A 24,284-nucleotide genomic window follows, 5' to 3' on the forward strand; every position below is an offset into this window, starting at 1 on the left:
TGTATCATTTTAGTGATTTACGTGCCAATTTCTTATTCCAGCTCAGAGAACGCTGGTCTTCGAATCGTTGTTCAATCTTTAAATAAAGATAATAATTTCTTAATGCAGCACGTTAAGACTTCTACTTTCGTCGTAATTGGTACGTGTTGTATTTACACAACAAGAATTGCAAAATTTGTAAAAAATCTTTTGTAGAAAAGTGTAGAAAATTGTACGACTGTTTGTACTATTTTAGTGTTCTTGTTGATTTGATTGAGCTTAATATCATATTAATTTGTGTTGACAAGCTAATTTTAATATTCTACAATATGCATATTCTAGCTTTTCAACTGATAAATCTGATCTGTTCGATGATATATTTTTCCAGTTTCTATAATTTTCGCTTAGCGGCAAGTGGAAACGTCCATCCTTGTCGTACGCCACTCCATTGGTCAACAAAGTTCCCGTCCATCAAAATGTTAATTCTTGATTCTTTAATTTTTTACTCGTGTTCGACGTGTGTTATTTCAATCGATAAATCATTCATGGATCATAGTCCAATTGGACCAGTCTCAGTGTGAGCGTCAGTTTCTTCGTAATTTTTCTGAGCTCGTTCAAAATTGAATGAAACTCGAATTCAGTTGAATCCAGTGTGAAAATTAAAAAATCACGAATGGAAAGTTAAGAAATTATGAAAAAAAAGAAGCTACGAATAGTAACAACTCACTTGTTAGTGCTATTGTATAGCCAGCTGTTGAACTCACTCGTAGCATAATCCGTACACTCTTTGACATGAGCTCTGCAAGCCCAGTCTATTGCGTTTACTCTGAGAAGTTTGTCGAGATCGGTGTCGTTACTTCTCGGTTTGTATTGTACTTCATTCGTCACGGCTGTCAGTATACTCCGAACGTAATTCTGCAATAATTTTGAACGTATTTTAGTGTAATATCTCAAGAGGAACGTAATGTGTGTACGTCGACTATTTCTCAGATCGTGTTTCATGCAAAATTGGTTGCCTGCCTGTTTTAAAATTGAAGAAAAAAATGCAAGTTCATAAATAAGCTTGTTTATAAAACTTTTCTCCAGATTCTCGAAAGACTTGCGCAAAATATACATGATACGTAATTAAATAAACAAATATAGACAAACATACAAATAAATAATATATATTAATATGTCTAATAAAATATGAAAACTCTCTCATCGAGAAAAATACAAAAGATACCAGATTTCTGGAAATATGAATTTGCCTAAATATTCACAGTCTATCGTGAATAAAGATTTCGTTTCAAAAGACAATTCACAGCCTACTATAATGTTATTCGGTCGAAATTTTTCAATATAAATAAAACTAATGATTCTCCAAATTTTTCGCTACCGAACGAAACAACTTCCAATCTTATCAGTGAATATTCATTCAAATAATTTCTCAGATACTTTCTAAACCTTGTACCTCAACACTGTCGTTTTATTTGAATAATTTTATTTGAATCCAACCCGAAGAATGAAAATTATCATTTAAGTACAGTGAACTCTCGCGTCATATGAAACATGAATTATCTACATTTCAGGTTTTCCTAATATCTAGGAGAAATGTTTTCACAAACAGAACGCATCCAAAAAAAAAAAAATGCTAAATTTATCGTAGCTAAATTTTCCATGAGTATTAGTCGCAATTTAATGTTTTCGTCTCGTTGCACGAATTCGTGTTATTTCAAATGGTTGTTTCTCGAAAGCTCGATGAAAATCGAATATCCCCTCGATTAATTTTTATCATGTAACAAACACGCATGTACCTGGAACATGGTGTAATATTCGGATGTACGCAACAAGTTGTGCAGGAACTGCAAGTGCCTGAAGCTTGCCTGCCAAACTACGTAATCTCTTTCTCTAGTAAGGAAAGTCATGAGCTCCAAGGCGATCTTGTAATCCAGCCAATTGATGCGGGCCATGGTCAAAGCGTCGTCGATCAGCTGCGCACGGTTCGTAGGGTGCACGTCGTAATTTTTCGAATTCAATAGTTTTGACAACGATTCCCAGATTGCAGGCTCGTAATTCACGCGATAGTAACCTAAAGCAGAATGTTTAAGAATTGAAAAGAAGAAAAAAAGAATTGAAAAGAAGAAGAAAATAGACTGGAAGAGTTGTTTAGTAATATATCGTTTGTTTTTCTTTAAAATTGTTGAATATTTGTACAAGTTTCACATCAACTTGTCAAATTTTCACAAAGCTGGAACGCTAGAAGTTGCAAGATGCAGCGACAAGTGGACAGTTAATAATTAATAATTAAATAATTTAATAACAATTTAATTTAATAATTTACTAATATAATAAATAATAATTAGTAAGTTAAAAATTAAATAATATATTAAATAATAATTAATAATTTAATAATTAAATAATATATTAATAATATATTAAATAATAATTAATAATTTAATAATTAAATAATATATTAATAATATATTAAATAATAATTAATAATTTAATAATTTAATAATATATTAAATTATAATAATTTAATAATTAAATGATATATTAATTTAGTAATATTATAAATAATAATTAATAATTTAATAATTAAATGATATATTAATTTAATAATATAATAAATAATAATTAATAATTTAGCGAATTATCATTTGATAATTGATTAATTCGATAGTTATATTAATGATAATTATTATTCACCGAATTTGTATACGTAAAAGATTTAATAAAATTCAGCTGGAAACTTTCTCAGAGGTTTGACATAATCGAACCTAAATACATCATTTCTTGAACTGTTTTAACATCAAACACGAGGGAAAATTTTAGAATAAAATTGTAACAATTTTATTCCTTCTTTCCAATCTCTCTCGCAAGAGATTATCCCTAAATTTTCTATCAATCGATGATTATGACGATGAATAATGACTGTGTTGGAAGTATTTGCAATTTGCACGCATACTTAGAGGAACGGTCAATATATGTTTCTTCGCTACATTTATGTTCGTTCTCCTATTGAGAGTGTGGTAATATATTAATTTGAGATACTATTCACTGTCTAATTCTAATAGATTGTGTTTCCTTCTCGGACACATGTTAAATATATGCAACATTACAAACCTGCTTGTTTCACATTCACAATAATCCATTCCTCTTCGCCACTGACAGGAATGACCAGTTTCTCTTTATTTGGAGCCAACCATCCTCTTGGATGTGTATTATTGAAGCTCATATTCTTACTCGTGACGTAACTTACAGGCACCCACCATTTCGTCTTATTATTGTTAGTTACGTATATTGTGGGTTCATACAGTCTGAACTGTTGTTGTTGCAATTCGAACGTATTGTTCACCTTTTTCACGGTTACCACCGGATATCCTGGTTTGTTCACCCAATTGTCCATGATCTCTTCGAACGAAACTCCACTGTAATTCCTGCCATTTCCAAGCTGACGAAGAAGAATATTCGAGTTGGCAGCTTTCAATTGACTGTAATCATTGTTATCGTTATTAGTACAGTAAGAAGTACAACTCATCCGACGAGAGAGACGAGATAATACACAGATATATGTATTTAAGGTTCTGATTAAAAATAACAATTTTATCAGTTTTAATCTAGTCTTAATAACAATTAATTTAATATTAAATGCTGTTGAATCTTAAAAGTTATTTCTTTGAAAGCTATGTTACAATATGATGACAATTATAAAATAACAATTATAATTGTCTTCGCGACTTCGTAAATTATAAATGTATTTTAAACATACGTACTTGCTAGTCAGATATCTGTTCAAGCTCTTCTGGAAATCTTCCTCGCCCAAAATATGTGACATCATTCGAATAACCGATCCAGCTGAAAAGATATCAACAATTACTTTAGTCACGTGTGATCTTCTCTGAAAGCTAAATTATTTCTTTCATTTTTTTTCTTTCATTTCTTTCTTCCTTTTTTCCCCTAATTTCTTCATTTCATGTTTCATTGATGTTTAATTAGTAGATAGCGTTATGGTACTCAAATCAAGAAAGTATAGAAAACTTTTATATTAAAAAATTTTATATAATGAGGCATTCAGTGAAGAGCATAATTGAATTAGTAATGATGGAAAGTTACCAATTATTTAAATTGTATCATAATAAAAAGTTGTATAATAGTTCACTTGGTCTTATTTCGAGACATGAAAATTATTTTCCAGTCTATTTATTTTTTATTTACATCGTACAGCGATTAAGAGAATAAAGATGCTTTTTTCCCTTGAAAGTTGTAAAATTTGATCGTCTGTAAAGACATTGAAAACTATTTTTCACGATCAGACCTACCATGGTCTTGAGATTGAAATCTTCTCTTTACAACGATCTCTCAAAACTTATTGTACGATTTTTTTTTTACTATTTTATTGAACTTCGAACATTAGGGTTGAACGATAAAAATTCAAGAAATTCCAACGTCTCGTTATTTAACTCTATATTCAAAATTCAATAGAACGGTAAAAAAAGAATCATACAGTAAATTTTAAAGAGTCGTTGTAAAAAGGAGGCTTCAATCTTTAAGATCATGATAGATTTACCTGCAGAAAAAATTTTTCAGCCTTCTTACAAACGTTTGAACTTTTGCAATTTTTTTGAAAAAAAAAAACATCCTTATTTCGTTAAATGCAATTGCATTTTATAATTTATATTTATACTTTATAATTTATGTGATATTTGCCTTTAACTTTTGTTTATCACTGTACAATTAATGCTAATGATTTAATTGTGACTTATTAATTTAATCTTGTGACTCATTTCTATGATCTCAGCTTAATGAAATCTCTCAACGAATATTTCCTCTTCTATATACATTTTCAAATGAATTTCAAATTTAACCTTCAAGTAATATCGTTACTACACTATACACGATTAATAATTTACATTACGTCACGAAAATTTAGAATATTTGATTGTTTTCTGTAATTAACATTACTGAATGTTTAGTCTTATTTTCTATTCTCCCTGATTAAGACCTAAATTAATTTAAAAATTTCATTTGAAACTCTTGCAAATGAGTATAAATAAATTCTTATGAATTCTTACGATATCATGATATCAATTAGAAACTAATCGTAGTCATGATAATTGTGAGTAAAATTCCAAATATAATTATCCACGAGTGCAATGTGTGTGTGTGTGTGTGTGTGTGTGTGTGTGCTATGTTTCCTAACGACGATTCGCGAATTACGATCCTCAACTCGCTATTGTCGACCATCTTACCTTTTATCATTCATCAGATAATATTTAGGCCAAAGGTTTAACGTGATTGATTGATAAGATAGATACGCATTATCTACGCATTGTCATTGGCGTTGTTCAATAAATTGAAATTATTGAAAGTTAATACAGGTGTTTGCTCGCATTCGTTTCTTTTTTCTTTTTTTCTTTTCTCTGCGTTTTCTTTCTTTTTCTATCTGATAAAGAACGTTGCATCACACTCTTAATACTCTGGGACATACTTAACAGGAGCTATTTCTAATAACACGTTCGATAAAGTATCTCACATTTCTGGTAGGCGATATTGTCGAACAGGTTGCTGATTCCTTGAGGCGTGTTCACCTCGTGGTTCATGGGGCGTTGATTTTCCAGTACGTCCGCGGCGAAAGAGACTCCTTGTATATTGTTAACGACGAACAATTCGTCCAATCGCCACTCGGGTTTTACCTACAAAAATTATTGCAAATGTTAGACATCGTTGTTACGACGGACAGAACCTGAAATATTTAATATTATTGTAATATTTAATGAAATATTTAATATTAATTGTAATGTAATATTATTGTGATATTTAACAAGAACTGAAAGATATACGTATACAGCTAGCGAACGAAAGAAAGTTCAAATTTGATACGTATTCACATACGCGGTGAATATCATTCAGCCAGATTTAAATTATTTTATTTCTATTCGATTTCACAATATAAATACAAGTAAATTTCTTTAGAGCAAAAGTAATTAAATAATTCTTCTTATATTCTATAATTAAATTATACATAAATTATTAATGAAATTCTCTTAAAGTGAAATTATTCTATTTTACAAACTAAATGTAAATGGAAAAAAGAATTAAATTTCTTTAGAGCAAAAGTAATTAAATAATTCTTCTTATGTCCTATAATTAAATTATACATAAATTATTAATGAAATTCTCTTAAAGTGAAATTATTCTATTTTACAATCTAATTTACAATTCTATTTTACAATCAATGTAAATGGAAAAAAGAATTAAATTTCTTTAGAGTAAAAGTAATTAAATAATTCCTCTTATATTCTATAATTAAATTATACATAAATTATTAATAAAATTCTCTTAAAGTGAAATTATTCTATTTTACAAACTAAATGTAAATGGAAAAAAGAATTAAATTTCTTTAGAGCAAAAGTAATTAAATAATTCCTCTTATATTCTATAATTAAATTATACATAAATTATACATAAATTATTAATGAAATTCTCTTAAAGTGAAATTATTCTATTTTATACAATCTAAATGTAAATGGAAAAAAGAATTAAATTTCTTTAGAATAAAAGAAATTAAATAATTCCACTTCTATTCCATAATTAAAATTAATACACATTAATAAAATTCTTCTTGCAAAAATATTATGCGATACCGTATACGTGTACAGACGTGTAATCGTATCTATTAATTGCGAATATAATCCTGTTTTAAAAAATTTCCTGGTCTTATCTAGCGTATTTTTCGGACTTCTATTTTATCGCTATGCTTATTAATTGATACAGAGATAAGAAACGTACGTGGGACAGTCACTCCAGGTAACTCGTAATCAAAATTCGCCGAGAACGACAAACATTGTAATCGATTTTACGAATATCCTCTAACAACAAATTAATAGAACACAGATAGCAGAGACGATTGTTTTGCTCACCTTGTGAGTAAGGAAGTACTCGAAATAGTCGGCGAATCCTTCGTTCAACCAGATGTACGTCCACCATTGCGGGCTGACGAGATTTCCGAAATATTGGTGTGCGAATTCGTGTGCTATGACCGTAGTCACCCGCATCCTCTGAGCCACGGTGTCATTGTCTTCAGTGAGAAGTGCCGACTCCCTATAATTAAAAGTTTGAGAACGACGTTATAAAAATACTATATATCCTTTTTTAAAATTCCTTGGAAACGTTGCAAGCGTAACTTTTGTCCAACGATGACACAAAATGAAATATCCTTCGAGTAATTACATTTTGAAATATTTTTGCAACAGGCCTAGTTATTCGGGAAATTTATTCCAGAAGATAAAAAGCTGAGCGTCGATCAAGCGCGTTGGTGCGAAAATTTAAAAAAGAACCGGAGAAACAGAGTCAACAGGTGTGGAAATTGCAAATCTTGTTACGAAAAGAAGTAATTTCTTCTGTTATTTTGTAAAAATTTTGTAATTTCTTTGTTATTACCGAGATTCTCATTGAAGAATGAAATTCTCTATACTGGACGAATGAAACTTAATGTTGATAATACCGTTTATTATATGTTACTAGAGTATTAATTTCCACGCATTTATGGGAAGACACGCACCTACATAACACACGTACATTATGTATATAAGTATATTAACAGTATATAAGTATCGACAGTATATAGTATGTTAGACACTATTAACGGTAATATATATTATATATTATACTTAGTTGGAAATATGTTATCCTACTTGAATCAATTTTGTTGTTATTAAGTAAACCAATTATTTTATCATTGATTACGAGAGATTACATTTACGTAATACTCATGCTAAGCACTCAAAGAGATAAACGATGTTTAACGACGAATGTCCGCAGTTTGCTTATTATTTATAATACGATGATATGAGTGAAATATATTAATATAGTTAAATTAGTTATATATAGTATACAATTATAATACATTTTAGATTAATATATAATTATAATACAATTAGTTTAATATAGTATAATTATATACTATCATAATTATACTATATAATATAATATCATAATACTATTTAGTATAATTATATAATATCATAATACTATATAGTATAATTATATAATATCATAATTATACTACATAGTATAATTATACTATTATAGTATTATTATTATTATTATTATTATTATTATTATTATAGATATTAATATAGTATAATTATATATTATAGTATTATTAAATATTATTAACAGTATATAATATATTATACACTATTATAATTATATACCATTATAATATATAGCTGTATAGTAAATTAGTATATATATTAAAATAGTATAAAAGTACATAGTATAAAATAGTATAACAATATAATATTATATACTATATATTAATATAGTATAATTATACACTATTATTCTATACTATTAACAGTATATAAGTATCGACAGTATATAGTATGTTAGACACTATTAACTGTAATATATACTATTGAATATAATATATACTATAATATATATAATTATATACTATTATAATATATAGCTATATAGTAAATTAGTATATATATATATATATATATTAAAATAATATAATAATATATAGTATAAAATATAGTATAATAGTGTAATATTATATTCTATATATTAATATAGTATACTATATAATTATATACTATTATTCTATACTATTAACAGTATATAAGTATCGACAGTATATAGTATGTTATACACTATTAATTATACTATATACTATTATAATATGCTATCAACAGTAATAGTATGTTATATACTATTAGCAGTATAGTTAAGTTAGTATAGTTATAATTGGCGCTATAAACGGCAATGTAATCAATCTTGAGCGAAAAACGTGGCGTTTCGTTTCCCTCAGAAATGAAATCATTCTATTCATCCCTTATCACATCAAGTTTTTTAGAATCTACTACACTCGAGAAGCACTCGACGAGCACGACGTTGAAACATGTACTTTGATCCGCCAAATCGTTGAAACGTTCGATCAGCTTCGTCATTCGATCGCTGCGATAATTACCTGTAAGTGACGAGACCCCAATTCTCCATAGCTCCCGCGGAGAAATTTCTCAGCGACACTTGATCCATCTTCGGCATGTAATTGCTAAATTTGATTGCCGTGTAAGCCTCCATCGCCTCCAGCAATTGCCTACCTAGTCGCAGGGCGTATCGCGTTTGATTGATCGACTGCGGTTTCGTCCAAACTCGGAATTGCATCTCCTTACTCTTATCCTCCGTGTATTCGTAATCCGAGACTACGAACGCCACCAAATAAGTGGACATCGGTGGTGTTACTTCAAACTCGGTGAACCTCCATGTGTCCTCCGTGGTGTTCGATAACAGCTTACTTTTAATCTCGTTCATGTTCGATATCGCCCGGTATTCTTTCGCCTTCGAATTTATTACAAAAATTTTGAAGGGCGCCTTGATGGCCGGCTCGTCCCAGCAGGGGAACGCCAATCGTGCACCGGTTGGCTCGAAGTGAGTCGCCGCCACGTATCTGTAACGGGAGAACGAAACGTTTTCTTGAACGTGATGATCGGTTTGCTATGAGAAAAATGTCTGTAACATCTTCGTATAATTTTTGATATATATATATAAAATAATTTAATTTTTATATTATAGTATAATTTATGTTATATATTAATTTAATATAATTATATTAATAATAACATAATTACATTATATATTAATTTATATATAATTATATATAATAATAATATAATTATATTATATATTAATTTATATATATATATAAATAAATATAATTAAAAATATAAATTTTTAATATCCTAAATATCAAAATATAATTAAAAATTAATATAATTTAAGAAAGTTTTATAATTAAAGTATTTGATTTGCCACGAGAAAAATGTCTGTAACATCTTCGTATAATTTTTGATATATATATGAAATAATTTAATTTATATATTATAGTATAATTTATGTTATATATTAATTTAATATAATTATATTATATATTAATTCATATATGTAAATTAATATAATTAAAATTATAAATTTTTAATGTCCTTAATATCAAAATATAATTAAAAATTAATTTAATTTAACAAAGTTTTACAATAAAAGTATATTTTAGTAATAATTAAAAATTAATAATATTATTAACAGTTCAAAATAAATGAAAATGAATTTTTCAGAAGTAAATAAGTAAAATTTTGCAATTTTTTAAGCAAAATATACATAGCGATTTTCGAAAGAAAAAAAAAAAAGGAAATATATCAAATGTCGGACATTTATTCACCTAGATTAGTATCATTTCCCCAAATATTCTTCCCTTCATATTTTCGTATTTTTCTCGTGTATTTCATCTTCGTGTTTTTTTAACTCGTTAAAGGGTGAATAAATAAATAAATAAACAAACTAACAAGTGAATAAATAAACAAACGAATCAGCAAACAAGTAAATAACTAATCGAACGAACGAATGATTCACATCTTTCACCTCATGTTCCAAAACGTTTCGATCGACTTATTATTACGTCCAAACTTTCTTGTCGTTTCTTTTGGAATACAAGAGTGAAAGATGTATCGATACTTCACCATATTGATCGAACGTATTCAGAGAAAGGTATCCTTACGTCGGCGTGCCGTCCTTTTTGGTAGAACTGCTCCTGTAGAATCCTCTCAGTTGATCGTTCAAGGTACCGTTATACTCTATTGTGAGAACATATTTCTCATTTTTGACGATCTTCTCCGGAAGGTTGATGGTCAGAATTTCGTATTTGTCGTCCAGGACGATCGTCTTGATCAGATCTTGTGTTTGATTGGTCGAATTAGTCATATGAACGCTGTTTATAGTAAGATTCTTCGAGTTCAGCGTTATAGTTCGGCTGTCATTGGTTGCCGTGATAGTGGCCTGCATAATGCCGGAGAACGTGTAGCTGTCCATATTGACTGTCAAATATAAATTGTACTCCATTGGTACAGCTTCCAGCGGCAGTCTGTACTTCGGATCGTTCGCCTGAGGGCTGGCCGCATCTCCTCGTGCAAGACTCGCAAACGTCAGGCTGACGAGCAACGGTATCAATATTCCTGCCATCCTCGATCACCTGGATGCTCCAGCTCGATTATTCTCTGTTTCGTCAAACACATGTTCACTCGTTACAAACGCCGTCGATGTTTTTCGATCTCGATCGCGTTAATTTGAACGTACGCTCTCGTCACTTGACAAAAATAGGATGCAACTACATATATTACGAATAATATTACGATTATGTAATATTATATATATTATATATAATATATATAATATAATATTATATATAATATATAATATATATAATGTAATATTATATAATATTATATATAATATATAATATTATGAATAACATTATATAATCGCAGTAATATAATGTTAATCGTTTATATAGTATTATACAGACGTAACATTATATTATAATATTGCGAATATTAATTATACAATTAGTTATCGTTTTCTAGATTGTTTAATTCACAGTGTTGGTTATTGTGACTTAATTCTGAAACCGGAAGCTGATGATTCAACAGCTCCACGAAACGATCTGCGACTGACTCATACGTTGCATTTCTTTGATCATTTCTCTTTGTTAATTGATAATCGATATTTTCAACTATGATTTTAATGTTAAATATCAAACCGATTGAATCATTTGTGCAGACTTTTCGACCGCTTTCTGGAGAAGTATAGTGTTTTTGTTAACACGCGAAGTATATTACACTTGCAATTTGTTGGAAATTCGTTAGTGAACGAAATTTATCTCATTTTGATCTAACCGATAAGGCCGTTTGATTCTTCAATTATTGAATTGCAGAAAGTAATATCGGGACACATTAATAACGTGTTAATCTTCTAAGTAGCGGCCGTGCGTTTTATTTAGTTGATCAAGTGTTAATTCTTTCATTTTTTTTTCCTTTTTCCGTAAATAAGCTCGTTTTCAAGATTTCAAATTTCGAACGCTTGCTTTGACAAACTACATGCAGTGTTAATTTCACGTTAAGACATCGTTAAGCTGTACGAATAAAATAAAATTGATCAAGAAATGAGCAAGAAAAACAGAGTCATGTCAACGTTGTAAATCATTTTGTTCGAAATGAGCAAACATGTCAGATAACTTTGTGGACGAGGGTATACGCTCATATTTCAATATCGATAACAATATCGAGTGGCTCGAAATTCGCGATAAATTTCCAATGTTCGTGCTTACGTCTTCGTTGCAATGTTCGTTGGGTACGTCTTATATGCGTAAGTATAATACCTCGACCGGTTTGAACGATTATTCTTCATTTAATTGTAACGTACACGGTTAATGTCAATTATAAATAACTTCAAACTTACTTAATTAATATCAAATTTAAATAATTGAATTTTTTATCAAATATCAAAGTATCATCAAATATAAATAATTGAAAAGCAAAATTGATTTGAAAACGACTGAAGAATTTACAGAGTGTCTTAGCACTTTGAGACACGAGATGCATGTTTTCAGTCACACCTACAAAATGTTACAAATAAAATATTAATAATTATAACAATATTAAAATTATTTAATAATAATTAGTAGTATTAAAATAATATTAAATATTATAAAATATCAATAATTATAATAATATTAAAATTATTTAATAATTAATTAATAATATTAAAATAATATTATATATTATAAAATATCAATAATTATAATAATATTAAAATTATTTAATAATAATTAGTAGTATTAAAATAATATTAAATATTATAAAATATCAATAATTATAATAATATTAAAATTATTTAATAATAATTAGTAACATTAAAATAATATTAAATGTTATAAAATATCAGTAATTATAATAATATTAAAATTATTTAATAAAAATTAATAATATTAAAATAATATTAAAATTATTTAATAATAATTAGTAAAATTAAAATAATATTAAATATTATAAAATAATTATAATAATATTAAAATTATCTAATAATTAATTAATAATATTAAAATATTACAAAGTATTTGTACTGCTACTTCTTCTAGTCAGGTATTTATCAGAAATGAGTATGAAACTTTTCAATGATATAAATTGAATTAGATTTGGCAGAATCTCATCTCAGTTGTGGAAAATTAACAACAGAAAAATGTTTTGTGCATGGAATTGTAAATTGTTCAAATTGTAATAGCATTGCAGTATTATAGTAATATTGCAAATTATGATATTTATACACGATGGTGTACGTACAACGTTCCAATGAATGTAGAAACACGAACGAGAAGAAAATATCGTGAACGCAAATAAAATCGAAAGTGACGTCTGATTAACTTCTTAAATTTATGATCGTTCCTCAGGTGTAAATTTCAATTTCCTGATCAACCGTTGTGAAAATATTATATAGTTGAACGTACCTTTTAGATGAATGAGTCAGTCGACAACCGACCATCCAAAACGCGTCGGCGATTGTCTTTCGAGAGTCTGTGAGTACAAGTGTTCGTGCTTTATAAGGCAAGCACCAGGCATATTATCAAAAAATTATATCTAACGTTCGTAATCTTATCAATCGGCGCGTTGTCACGATCGAAGTTATTATATCTAGTTGAATGGTGGCCAGAAAATGTACAATTCTACATCTATGAAATCTGTACTTCTGCTGTGGGTCTACGACGTTTCTTCGAAACGTAAATCTCGATCCGTCGGATTTTATCGAGAAATTAAGATGAAAATGCAGACGATACGATTGAATTGCGTCTCGAGCAGCGTCGAAATTAGGTAGAATCGATTTCGCCACTTTTCCGTTCTCGTTTATCGTTCGAATGGTTTTATTACGTCTGGTAATTTGATTTGTAAAACAGATAGCGCGATAAATTTTTTATCGCAACCGTTCGTACGTTTTTCTTTTCCTTTCAAAGAAATGTACTTGAATTTTGTTTCCTTCTTAGTTCGTACGAGATTTCTGAAAAATGTCTATGAAATAAATTATTGTTTCTCGTAATAAATTGTTGTAGGCTCAACGCGATAAATTATTAATTCTCGTGGTGCGGAAAGTTGTGTTTCAAAGAAATTCGCCGCGCGAAAAGAATTTGAGCCTCTTCGTGAAACTAGAAAAAATTGTAGACGAATGACGATGCAACAAGTTACGTAAGCTTCCAAGAACATTTTAGACATTTACATTGGACGTTCATTGGAAATTTCGCATTTGTAATAAATTTTTCCCCCCTTTGGCATAGATTCACTTTCACTCGACTTTTATATTTATATTTTATATTTTTATTTTATATTTTTATATTTTTTATACCTTATACTTATTTTAAACTATTTTATACTTACTTTATACTTATTTTATACTACTTTATACTTATTTCATACTACTTTATACTTACTTTATATTTATTTTATACTTACTTTATACTTGTTTTATACTTATTTTATACTATTTTATACTTACTTTATACTTATTTTATACTACTTTATACTTACTTTATACTTATTTTATACTACTTTATACTTACTTTATACTTATTTCATACTACTTCATACTTACTTTATACTTATTTAATAGTATTTTATACTTGCTTTATACTTATTTCATACTACTTTATAATTACTTTATTCTTATTTTATACAATTTTATACTTTATACTTATTTCATACTATTTTATACTTACTTTATTCTTGTTTTATACTATTTTATACTTTATACTTATTTCATACTATTTTATACTGACTTTATACTTATTTTATACTTTATACTTATTTCATACTATTTTATACTTACTTTATACTTATTTTACACTTACTTTATACTATTTTTTATACTTTATACTTTTACCCAAAAATATATCCAAATTTACTCAAATACCATTTTCACCCAAAATATATTTTTACCCTAAATAGAAATTGTTTCGATAAAAACTACTGAATTTCACGGATTCCACGGACGTGGATATTACCGCAAAACTGAACAAAGACCTAATCCTAACGACTTCTTGTTTAGTACGCAGCGTCGATTGTTTAAACGTCACGGAATCATTATTTCGCAATTGAATTACGAAGCCTAATGAAACGTACGAAATATTTGATGTTATCAATCTTACAAAGTATAATGAAACATTTCTTTGAAGAAGAAAACGAGTCATTTAAATGAACATCAAGTAGCAGATCGGACAATATTACTTTAGTCTTGAATTATACTAGCTGCAAGGCAAAATTATTTACAAGACAAAATTATTAAAAATTATTTACAAGACAAAATTATTAAAATATTTCTGGGAATATAGATTAGACATTTGTGAGAATTAATTTTATTTTATACGAAATAATGAATTTTCGTGGAGACTAATAATTCAATAAATAAGCAATTAATTCATTCTCTTTTCAAGTTTATGTCACGAGATCGAAGTTATATATTTCCGAGATTACAGAGTAGATAGCGAGATATTAATATATAGCAATGAATATTTTATAAGTGTACGTTTATGCTCTATAGTAATTTCATTTACGTTTCATAAAATTACAACCAACCCTCTACTCTATGTATTTTCTTTGTTCCCAAAATTTCGCACAATTTGTTACACGTTGATCAAATCGCTTGATAACGCGTCGTTCGATTTTAACATTCCGCGAACACTGAATGTGACTTCTGTCCGAAATTTTATTGTTTCAAGTGACTCACTTTGAAAATTGTCACGCTTCCGCGCTTAAATTCGTGCAGTCATTTGGATGATTTCTCTTAGTATAGCTACGTAATTTGACGAACGAACACCTCGATTATCGACTAACGAACGCCCTTGAAATTGCTGCGAGAATCCATTATCTGATGTTGATCAATGGACGTACGAACGAGAGATAAAGAGACGTGTAAGTACACACCGCTACTAAAGATGATAATGATCGAAGAATGATCTTTAAAGAGAAAGATGCTTCAGCTCAAGTTAATTATATAAAACGATTGAGTAACAAGAGTTATGGAGGAAATATTTTTATTCGATAACGTACAATTGTTCTATTAAATGCTTTTCTTTTTTTTCCTTCTTCCGTTTGAAGAGGGAAACTGTTACAATTTCACTCTAACAGGTTGTTGATACTGTCATGTACTGAATGTGTCATGTGAAATATCGAACGATACCAGGTAGGTATTTCTTAATCCATTCCACATTTTTCAAAGCCACGGACAGTGCCTTCTTCGCTGCATCCAACGTTGATCCTAATTGTTCGGAATGTCCTTGAATAAACGCACGTAGCTGGAAAAATTGGTAAATTAAGCGACGATTCAATTCCTTTAACGGAAAAATTTAATTAACTAACTACTAGATTTAAGTATTTTAATTACTTTAACTTAATTTAATATAATGCAATTTAATTTAAGTAATTAGAATTTAATTATAATTTAATTAAAAGTACTTTAATTTAATCACTTATACGTAATTTAATAGAATCGAATATTTATTACAATAAATATAATATTTATGTAATTTATTATAATAAATATATAATATATAATTATATGATATTTATATAATTTATTGTAATAAATATATAATATATAATTATATAATATTTATATAATAAATATATTTATCATATAAATATTTATTAAATAAAATATTCATTATATAAATCGAATATTTATTATTTAAAATACTGAAAAGTATTTATCTGTGAGACAATACCGATTCTGTTTGTTTCCTCGTTTTCATCCTTTCTCCAATACCGCTAATCACCTTTCCCAAAAAATCGTTTCCCCTTCTGAAACGAGAATTTTACATTTGTCGCGAAGAAATCCTCGACTTGAGATTAAATTTTTGGATGTTTAAAATTATCAAAATATATAATATATAATATATAATATATAATATATGATATATAATATATAATATATAATATATAATATATAATATATAATATATAATATATAATATATAATATATAATATATAATATNATGATATATAATATATAATATATAATATATAATATATAACATATAATATATCAAGAGTGCACTCATCGTTAAAACACATCTTCTTTGAACTTTTCGATCAAATACTCGAAAATATTAAAAAACATTGACACATTTGAGATACAAAATTCCACTGTGCTCGTTTGAAATGCACGAAAACAAAAGTGAATCTATCTATTTTTGATTAAACTTGCGAAACGTGAAACTTCTGTTTGATCATGGAAACATTAAAAATAAATAGAAATATATAAAGCGTATTATATAACTAGAGTATTTGTTGCAATATTTAGTAAAAGAGTCAAATTTTTACATAGGTTATTTTAACGATGTTCTCGTATGTTTAAAAATGTCTAAAAATTCGTAGTCTGGTTAAATAAAATATAGACGTTCCAATGCGGACTAAACGGTCAAAGGTTTTTATAATCTTTGTATACACGTACAGTTCGATGATTCTCTGTAAATTCGACCGAACGAATTCCAAAACGTGATCCACGTTCTCGACATTTCCATCTAAAATGGCATTCACTATCATCATTCTCTGCTGTTTACGGACATTTTGCTCATCTGTTACTGATAATTCGAGATACCTGCGGGAAACAATTCATATGAAAAACTGATTAAATGTAAGTGGGTTTTGTTTGAAGAACATGGCGATTCCAATTGCATTCAGTTTCAAATCAGATTTTAATTCGTACGATCTTATAATAATTTGTGTAATCTGGGAATCCAAATTGATTACTGGGTTATTTCTTATATAGGGTGGCCGCTGAAAAACTGAAGGGTTCGAAAATGTCATAACTTGTTCATTTTCAATCTTCTTTATGTTCTTCTCTTGTAGGTTGTAGAAAAAAATACTGAAAAAATTAATTATATTTCCAAATAAAATAATAAAAAGTTAAAAAAACATGCGTTTGTAAAAGTTACTTTTGTTTCATATCATTCAGTCTTTCAGTGACCAATCTATATCAATATATACTGCTCTCTAAAAAGAATTAGAACAATCGCGCAAATGATGAACTCGTTTTGTTTTATTTTCCAACGAAATTTCAAAAAACAAAACGATTGAAAATGAAAACTCTCCGATTCGTGCAATCCGAAATTTCTACGTAATTGCAATTCTTCTGGCGAGCTGTGTGTAAATTAAAATTTTGATATTGTACAATTATAATTATGATATAAATACATTTATATTTATAATAATTATAAATACTAATTAACTGTATAGTTAAATATTAATTAGAGAAGTTAATTCTAATTAATTCTGATTAAATAAATCTGATTAAATAAACGAACGTTTCTTGAACATTAAAATAGAAAGCTTACGAATTGATCAATTCAGATTCTCGTGTACATCCAAGGCCTTGCAGCAATAGATCTTGCTCAGTCTGTAGATCGGTGTTCAACCATCTATCCATCACCAAGTACCAATCTTTTCCGCCACTGCTACGAATTCCCTCGCAATAAACGAAACTCTTAACATCTCGCGGTATACTGACAGGAACAGAAATGAAATTTATCATTAATTATTAATTGTGCATAATGATTAGATATTTTCATTGTACGTATTCAGGATGTTCAGTATTTGCGTGACATGAAGGATGTCAATAACTAATGTTTTTTAATATACGTTTATTATACAAATTTTTAATATATTAATATATTAACATTTATTATATTATGAATTTTTAACGTAATAATATATATTATATAAATTTAGTATATTAATATTTGGAGTAATATTTACTATATTTAATATACATAATTATATAAATTTTTAATATAGTAACATATTAATATTTACTATAATATTTACTATATATAATATACATAATTATATAAATTTTTAACATAGTAATATATTAATATTTATTATAATATTTATTATATAACATTTATTATATTAACTATAATTTGAAAATATTACGCATCGTCAGTTACTTCCCTATGTCAAATTTTATATAAAAAATGTGACATAAAATTGAAAAAGAAATTAATTAATTGTTTATTTATTTAATTATTATTTTCCACGAAATTCATTATTTCATATAAAATGAAATTAATTCTCGCAAATGTCTAATCAATATTTCCAGGAATATTATAATTAATTTTGCTTTGCAATTAAGATAATTCAAGATTAAAATAAAATTTTCCGATCTGCTACTTGATATCACGCAAATTTGATTTAAATAATTCCTTTTCTTCTTCAAAGAAATGTTTCATAATATTTTGTAACATTGATAACATCAAATATTTCATACGTTTCATTAGGCTTTGTAATCCAATTGCGAAACAATGATTCCGAGACGTTTAAACAATCGACGCTGCGTACTAAACAAGAAGTCGTTAGGATTAGCTCTTTGTTCAGTTTTGCGTTAATATCCTCGTCTTTGGAATCCGTGAAATTCAGTTGCTTGTACATCGGTTGTAATAAACGATTTGCATGCTCCTGTTGTTGAACATAATTTGCACTTGATAATTTGAAGTGAGTGAAAAGTTGTCATTGAAATGTGAAGCAATTGTACGAAAGCTGTGAATAATTATCAGGTAACAAAATGCTATCTTGCAACCATATTTCGATTGATAATTGTTTTATAGTCTTAGTATCGAATTTTGTGAAATATCACTAAAAACCCAATCAAAAATGTTCAATGCAATCATTGCTAAAATATATCGTTGTCTGGTATTATAAACTTTGTATTATAAACCTTTAATTTAATACAATTAATTAATGAAATGTAATTGATTCAATACTTGTTGATTAAATAAAAAATAAAATTAAATAAAAATTAAATTTAGAAGCAGATTAAATAAGAATCCTAATAATTTTAATTCTTTTAAATTTAATTTCAATTCAATTTTTAAAAGTTTTCTCATAGTCTCAAGTAGTATAAAAGTATAAAACTATAAAATATAAAATGTAATTTTTATATATAAAAGTAAAAAATGTAAAATATAAAAATAAGAAAATATAAAATATAAAACATCAAATATGAAATATAAAACATAAAATATAAAATAGAAAGTATAAAATGTAAAGTATAAAATTTAAAATATAAAATGTAAAATATAAAAATAAAACATAAAATATAAAATATAAAACATAAAATATAAAATATAAAATATAAAATATAAAATATAAAATATAAAATATAAAATATAAAACATAAAACATAAAATATAAAATATAAAGCATAAAATATAAAATATAAAATATAAATTATAAAATATAAGATACAAAATATAAAATAGAAATTATAAAATATAAGATACAAAATATAAAATATAAAATACAAAATACAAAATACAAAATAAAATATAAAAGTAATATTTCTATAAAAGTAATTTTTATAGTCTCTCAATGTTCAGTTCCCAAAATTTTTAATGGTTACCTTTTACCCACTATTAGGTATTGCTGTACTTACTTGAAAAGCTCGTTGCACCCTCGTCCCGCTCAACATGTTGTTCAGAAACTTCAAATTATTGACAGCAGCGACCCACGGCTCGTAATCGATCTCTTGGACCAAATATTTCGAGAGGTTAAACGCGATCGAATAATCTATATAACCTGCTCTGGCTAAATTAAACGCGTCGTCTATGAGAGCAGCTCTGTTCACTCGGTGTATCTTCAGAAAATCCTTCGAGCTCAAGTAACGCGCGATCATCTTCCAATTGTCTTCGTCGTAATTCACTCGATAATATCCAGTTTGCTGGATGTTGAAAATAATCCATCTGCTCGAGGAAATATTGAGTGGCGCTGTGAAATTTTCACATTTTCGCTTCAGCCAGTATCTCGGTTTGACGGCGGAGAAATTCCTGGCTGTTTCAGTAGTGAAGGTCAATGGTATCCACCATTTCAATTCCGACTGCGACTGACCGCCAGTTTTGTTCCAACGAAACCGTTTCTGCGACACGATGAACGTTCCCGTATCGTAATTCCTGGTGACAGTCACCAAAGGATATCCTGGTTGGTTCGTCCACGATTCCATGATACCTTTAATCGACATATTTCTCGGCAGTTGGCCGTGGTTGTCAGTGGAACTTTGCAGATGTCTGTACAGATCGTGTGGAGTGGCTGCATCGTACGACCTGACATCGCGGAAAACAATTTTCTTTAGCTTTCGAGGTTAATCTCTTAATTTTTCAATTTCTGTAATTTTCGAAAGTAATTTCTTCGGTATTTAATTACGTTTACAAGCAAGACAGAAAGCGTTTGAATTACGTTGAATAATTGTGAAAATAATGTCAATCGACGAGGTGGATAAATTGAATTCTGTAGATCGAATGTTGTTATAAATGTTGCAACATTTGCATTGGGAATTTTCATACATTTATACGCAAATTTAAATACGCAAAAATCCAGAACGATACAAAAGATATAGAAAAATGTAAAATTATGGAAAGTAGAGTATTTCTTGTAACAAATGCTCAAGTTTCATTTCTTCAGTCGTATTCGCAAAAACGTGAGACTCGTTACTTAACAATGAAAATTTTAGTAATAATCGCTGATATGCATTACGCGCGCTACGTGAATGAAATTCTTTCATGTCTTTCATGTTATTTAAAAATAACGTAAATTATTGTAACACTTTGTAAAATACTCAAGTCATTGAGCAAAAATGTTGCTGATATCATTGCAGCACTTGTTCTTTTATTACAAAGTGTGTACAAGTTTTATCTAGTTTCTTAAATTGATAAGATATAAATTAATTCGATGCTTCCTTTATTATATAAATATTTCACACTTACGAGCATATTGTTTCAAAATAATTTCAAGGCACATTCAACTACAATTAAGTTATACAAAACCATACCGTAATAAATTTCAGTCTTAAAATTAATTGCAATACTTGTTGCACGATGACTCGTAAAAAAATAAAAATAAATAAAATTAATAAAAGAATGATATAAATATATAAAAACAGATGTAATTAATAAAATTATGATTAATAAATATAATTAATCAAATTGTAATTTATAAAAATAATTAATTATGTTTTGTATTTACAAAATCATGAAATTATAAAAATTACTAAATATATTAATTATATTTATAAAATTATAAAAATTATTAAATATATTAATTACATTTGTAAAATTATAAAATTATAAAAATTATTAAATATAATTAATTGTATTTATAAAATTATAAAATTATAAAAGCTGTATAATATAATTAATTATATTTGTAAAATTATAAAATTATAAAAACTGTTAAATATAACTAATTATATTTATAAAATTATAAAAACTGTTAAATATAATTAATTATATTTATAAAATTATAAAATTATAAAGTTTATTAAATATAATTAGTTATATTTATAAAATTATAATTATATAATATAAATATAATTATATATATTAATAAATATAATTATATAATAAAAGTATTAATAAAAGAATAAAGCGAAATACATATCGAAAGCTTCATGGAAATGGAATGACTGTTAAAAATCGACAAATGAATTCTTTCATATTATTAGCGAAAAAACAGAATATCTGATTTTGTAAAATGCTCACATGTTTTTCACGTAGCTTCGTAAACCATCTCGAAACGCTGATTCACCGATCACGTGAGAGAGCATGCGGATCACAGACGCACCTAAAACAAGCCACTCAATTTTTTCCAGTTGCTCAAGATCCAGTTGCTATCGATAATTCACAGTTATCGAGCTGCTGAAAATAATCAACTTGGAGAAAAATAGAGAAATAAATAATCAAGTGTTATTAGGTTTGATACTTTCATGACCAATGTCACACGATGGATTAACAATCAACAATTATATTCAATTTACTGTGGAATTAGAAGATTACCCATTTATCTATGAAAATATTGTAGCAATATGTTTCAGATTTTATCTAAAAGATAAAATAATATTTTTATAATCTTTATACTTTTATTTGTTCTATTTTTATTTGTTTATATATGTATTTCCACTATTGGATTTCAAAAGTCAATGAAATCGTGAACACAATGTTCTACGTAACGTATCATGAAGAATGAAATTATTCGATTCGTCCGTCATTTTCCAAATAAGATAATACTAATTTCTAATTTCTAATTTTTAATCCTACGAACCACCATTGCGAATTATTACCATATTGAATATAAATCGAGAGATGGAATAGAAAGAATATTTTTACGCTATTATAACTCAATATTATTTACAACTTATTGTTAGTTAAAAAGTATTTATAACTCAATATCATAAATGATATTATCACTTAATATTTTAGGAACAGGGAAGAATATTTTTACGCTACACGTATTATAAGATTCCTCTCTTAGCTAAATTATTTGACAAAAACTCGAACCAAGTGTTTCTACCTTTTTTGTACGAAACGAAATCTAGCACCGCCATGATGCTATTAGGAGATCCAACGTTCCTCCCGTTCATAACTCTGTCGTGATCCGCCGAGTCCAGCAACATCGCAGCTTGCAACGTATCTACCACGAATTTGTCCATCATTCTCCATGTTGGCTGCACCATCGACACTGCGAAATATTGGAAATACGAGGCGAGGCCCTCCTTTAACCAAGCAACGTCCCAGAACGCTGGTGTGACCAGGTTGCCAAACCACGTGTGAGCGTACTCGTGGGCCATTGTGGTGAATCCGTCGAGCATGTTTCTCGTAGGTGTTAGCCAATCGTCGTACAACACCACAGACTCTCTGTACGTGATCATGCCCCAGTTTTCCATCGCGTGGAAATTGAAATCGGGAACCGCGATCTGATCCATCTTCGGGATTGGATTGTCGACGAGGAGCCAATGGTTCAGGAACGAGTAGATCGACTGGCCTTGATTCAGAGCGATCGATCCACGGTGATTCATCGATCGTCGCGTCCACATTCGAAAACTCTGCGAAAATCGGAGGTGATTCGTCGACGATTCGGAAACGAAGTCGTGCATCGCCCAGCCTAACTGGTACGTGGACATCCGTGGTGTTGCTTCGAATATGTACTCGTTTCTGTTTACAAAAAGCATGTAAATTTTAATACTATTATCGATATTAAAGTGATTTTAATAACGATAAAGTTTTGGAGTATCTGTTTTGTATTTCAATCGCTTAGCAAACGTAAATTTTCAAGTATAAAAGTGTGAACATAAGAATGTAAATTTTAATACTATCTACTATACTATTTACTATTTAATACTATTTACTTTATTTTAATACTATTATCGATATTAAAGTGATTTTAATAACGACAAAAGTTCTGGAGTTTTCGTTTTATATTTCAATTGCTTAGCGATCGTAGATTTTCAAGTATAAAAGTGTGAATATAAGGATGTAAATTTTAATACTAATACTATCGATATTAAAGTGATTTTAATAACGATAAAGTTTTGGAGTTTTTGTTTTGTATTTCAATTGTTTAGCGATCGTAAATTTTCAAGTATAAATGTGAATATAATAATATAAATTTTAATA

The 24,284-nt window shown here is 27.9% G+C and overlaps 2 protein-coding genes across 2 annotated transcripts in view; both read right to left on the reverse strand.

The window, feature by feature from the left end:
* Nucleotides 1–13,441, reverse strand: part of LOC122530161 (aminopeptidase N-like) — a 16,920-nt gene extending 3,479 nt beyond the window's left edge. The window contains exons 1-9 of the mRNA XM_043656873.1: nt 13,304–13,441; nt 10,523–11,018; nt 8,942–9,421; nt 6,885–7,065; nt 5,498–5,657; nt 3,738–3,819; nt 3,088–3,548; nt 1,776–2,050; nt 707–894 (exon numbers count right to left, since the gene is read on the reverse strand). Of these exons, the coding sequence (XP_043512808.1) occupies nt 707–894; nt 1,776–2,050; nt 3,088–3,548; nt 3,738–3,819; nt 5,498–5,657; nt 6,885–7,065; nt 8,942–9,421; nt 10,523–10,983 (2,288 nt within the window). The 5' untranslated portion in view covers nt 10,984–11,018; nt 13,304–13,441. The remainder of the gene's footprint in view (nt 1–706; nt 895–1,775; nt 2,051–3,087; nt 3,549–3,737; nt 3,820–5,497; nt 5,658–6,884; nt 7,066–8,941; nt 9,422–10,522; nt 11,019–13,303) is intronic.
* A 2,384-nt stretch (nt 13,442–15,825) lies between these two features.
* Nucleotides 15,826–24,284, reverse strand: part of LOC122530167 (aminopeptidase N-like) — a 10,288-nt gene continuing 1,829 nt past the window's right edge. Inside the window, 8 exon segments of the mRNA XM_043656885.1 lie at nt 15,826–16,135; nt 16,565–16,640; nt 17,294–17,440; nt 18,177–18,344; nt 19,112–19,299; nt 20,276–20,939; nt 22,374–22,455; nt 23,182–23,930. Of these exon segments, the coding sequence (XP_043512820.1) occupies nt 15,998–16,135; nt 16,565–16,640; nt 17,294–17,440; nt 18,177–18,344; nt 19,112–19,299; nt 20,276–20,939; nt 22,374–22,455; nt 23,182–23,930 (2,212 nt within the window). The 3' untranslated portion in view covers nt 15,826–15,997.

This window comes from Frieseomelitta varia, unplaced genomic scaffold, assembly GCF_011392965.1.
Source record: "Frieseomelitta varia isolate USP_RPSP 00005682 unplaced genomic scaffold, Fvar_1.2 scaffold_331, whole genome shotgun sequence".
NCBI lineage: Eukaryota > Metazoa > Arthropoda > Insecta > Hymenoptera > Apidae > Frieseomelitta > Frieseomelitta varia.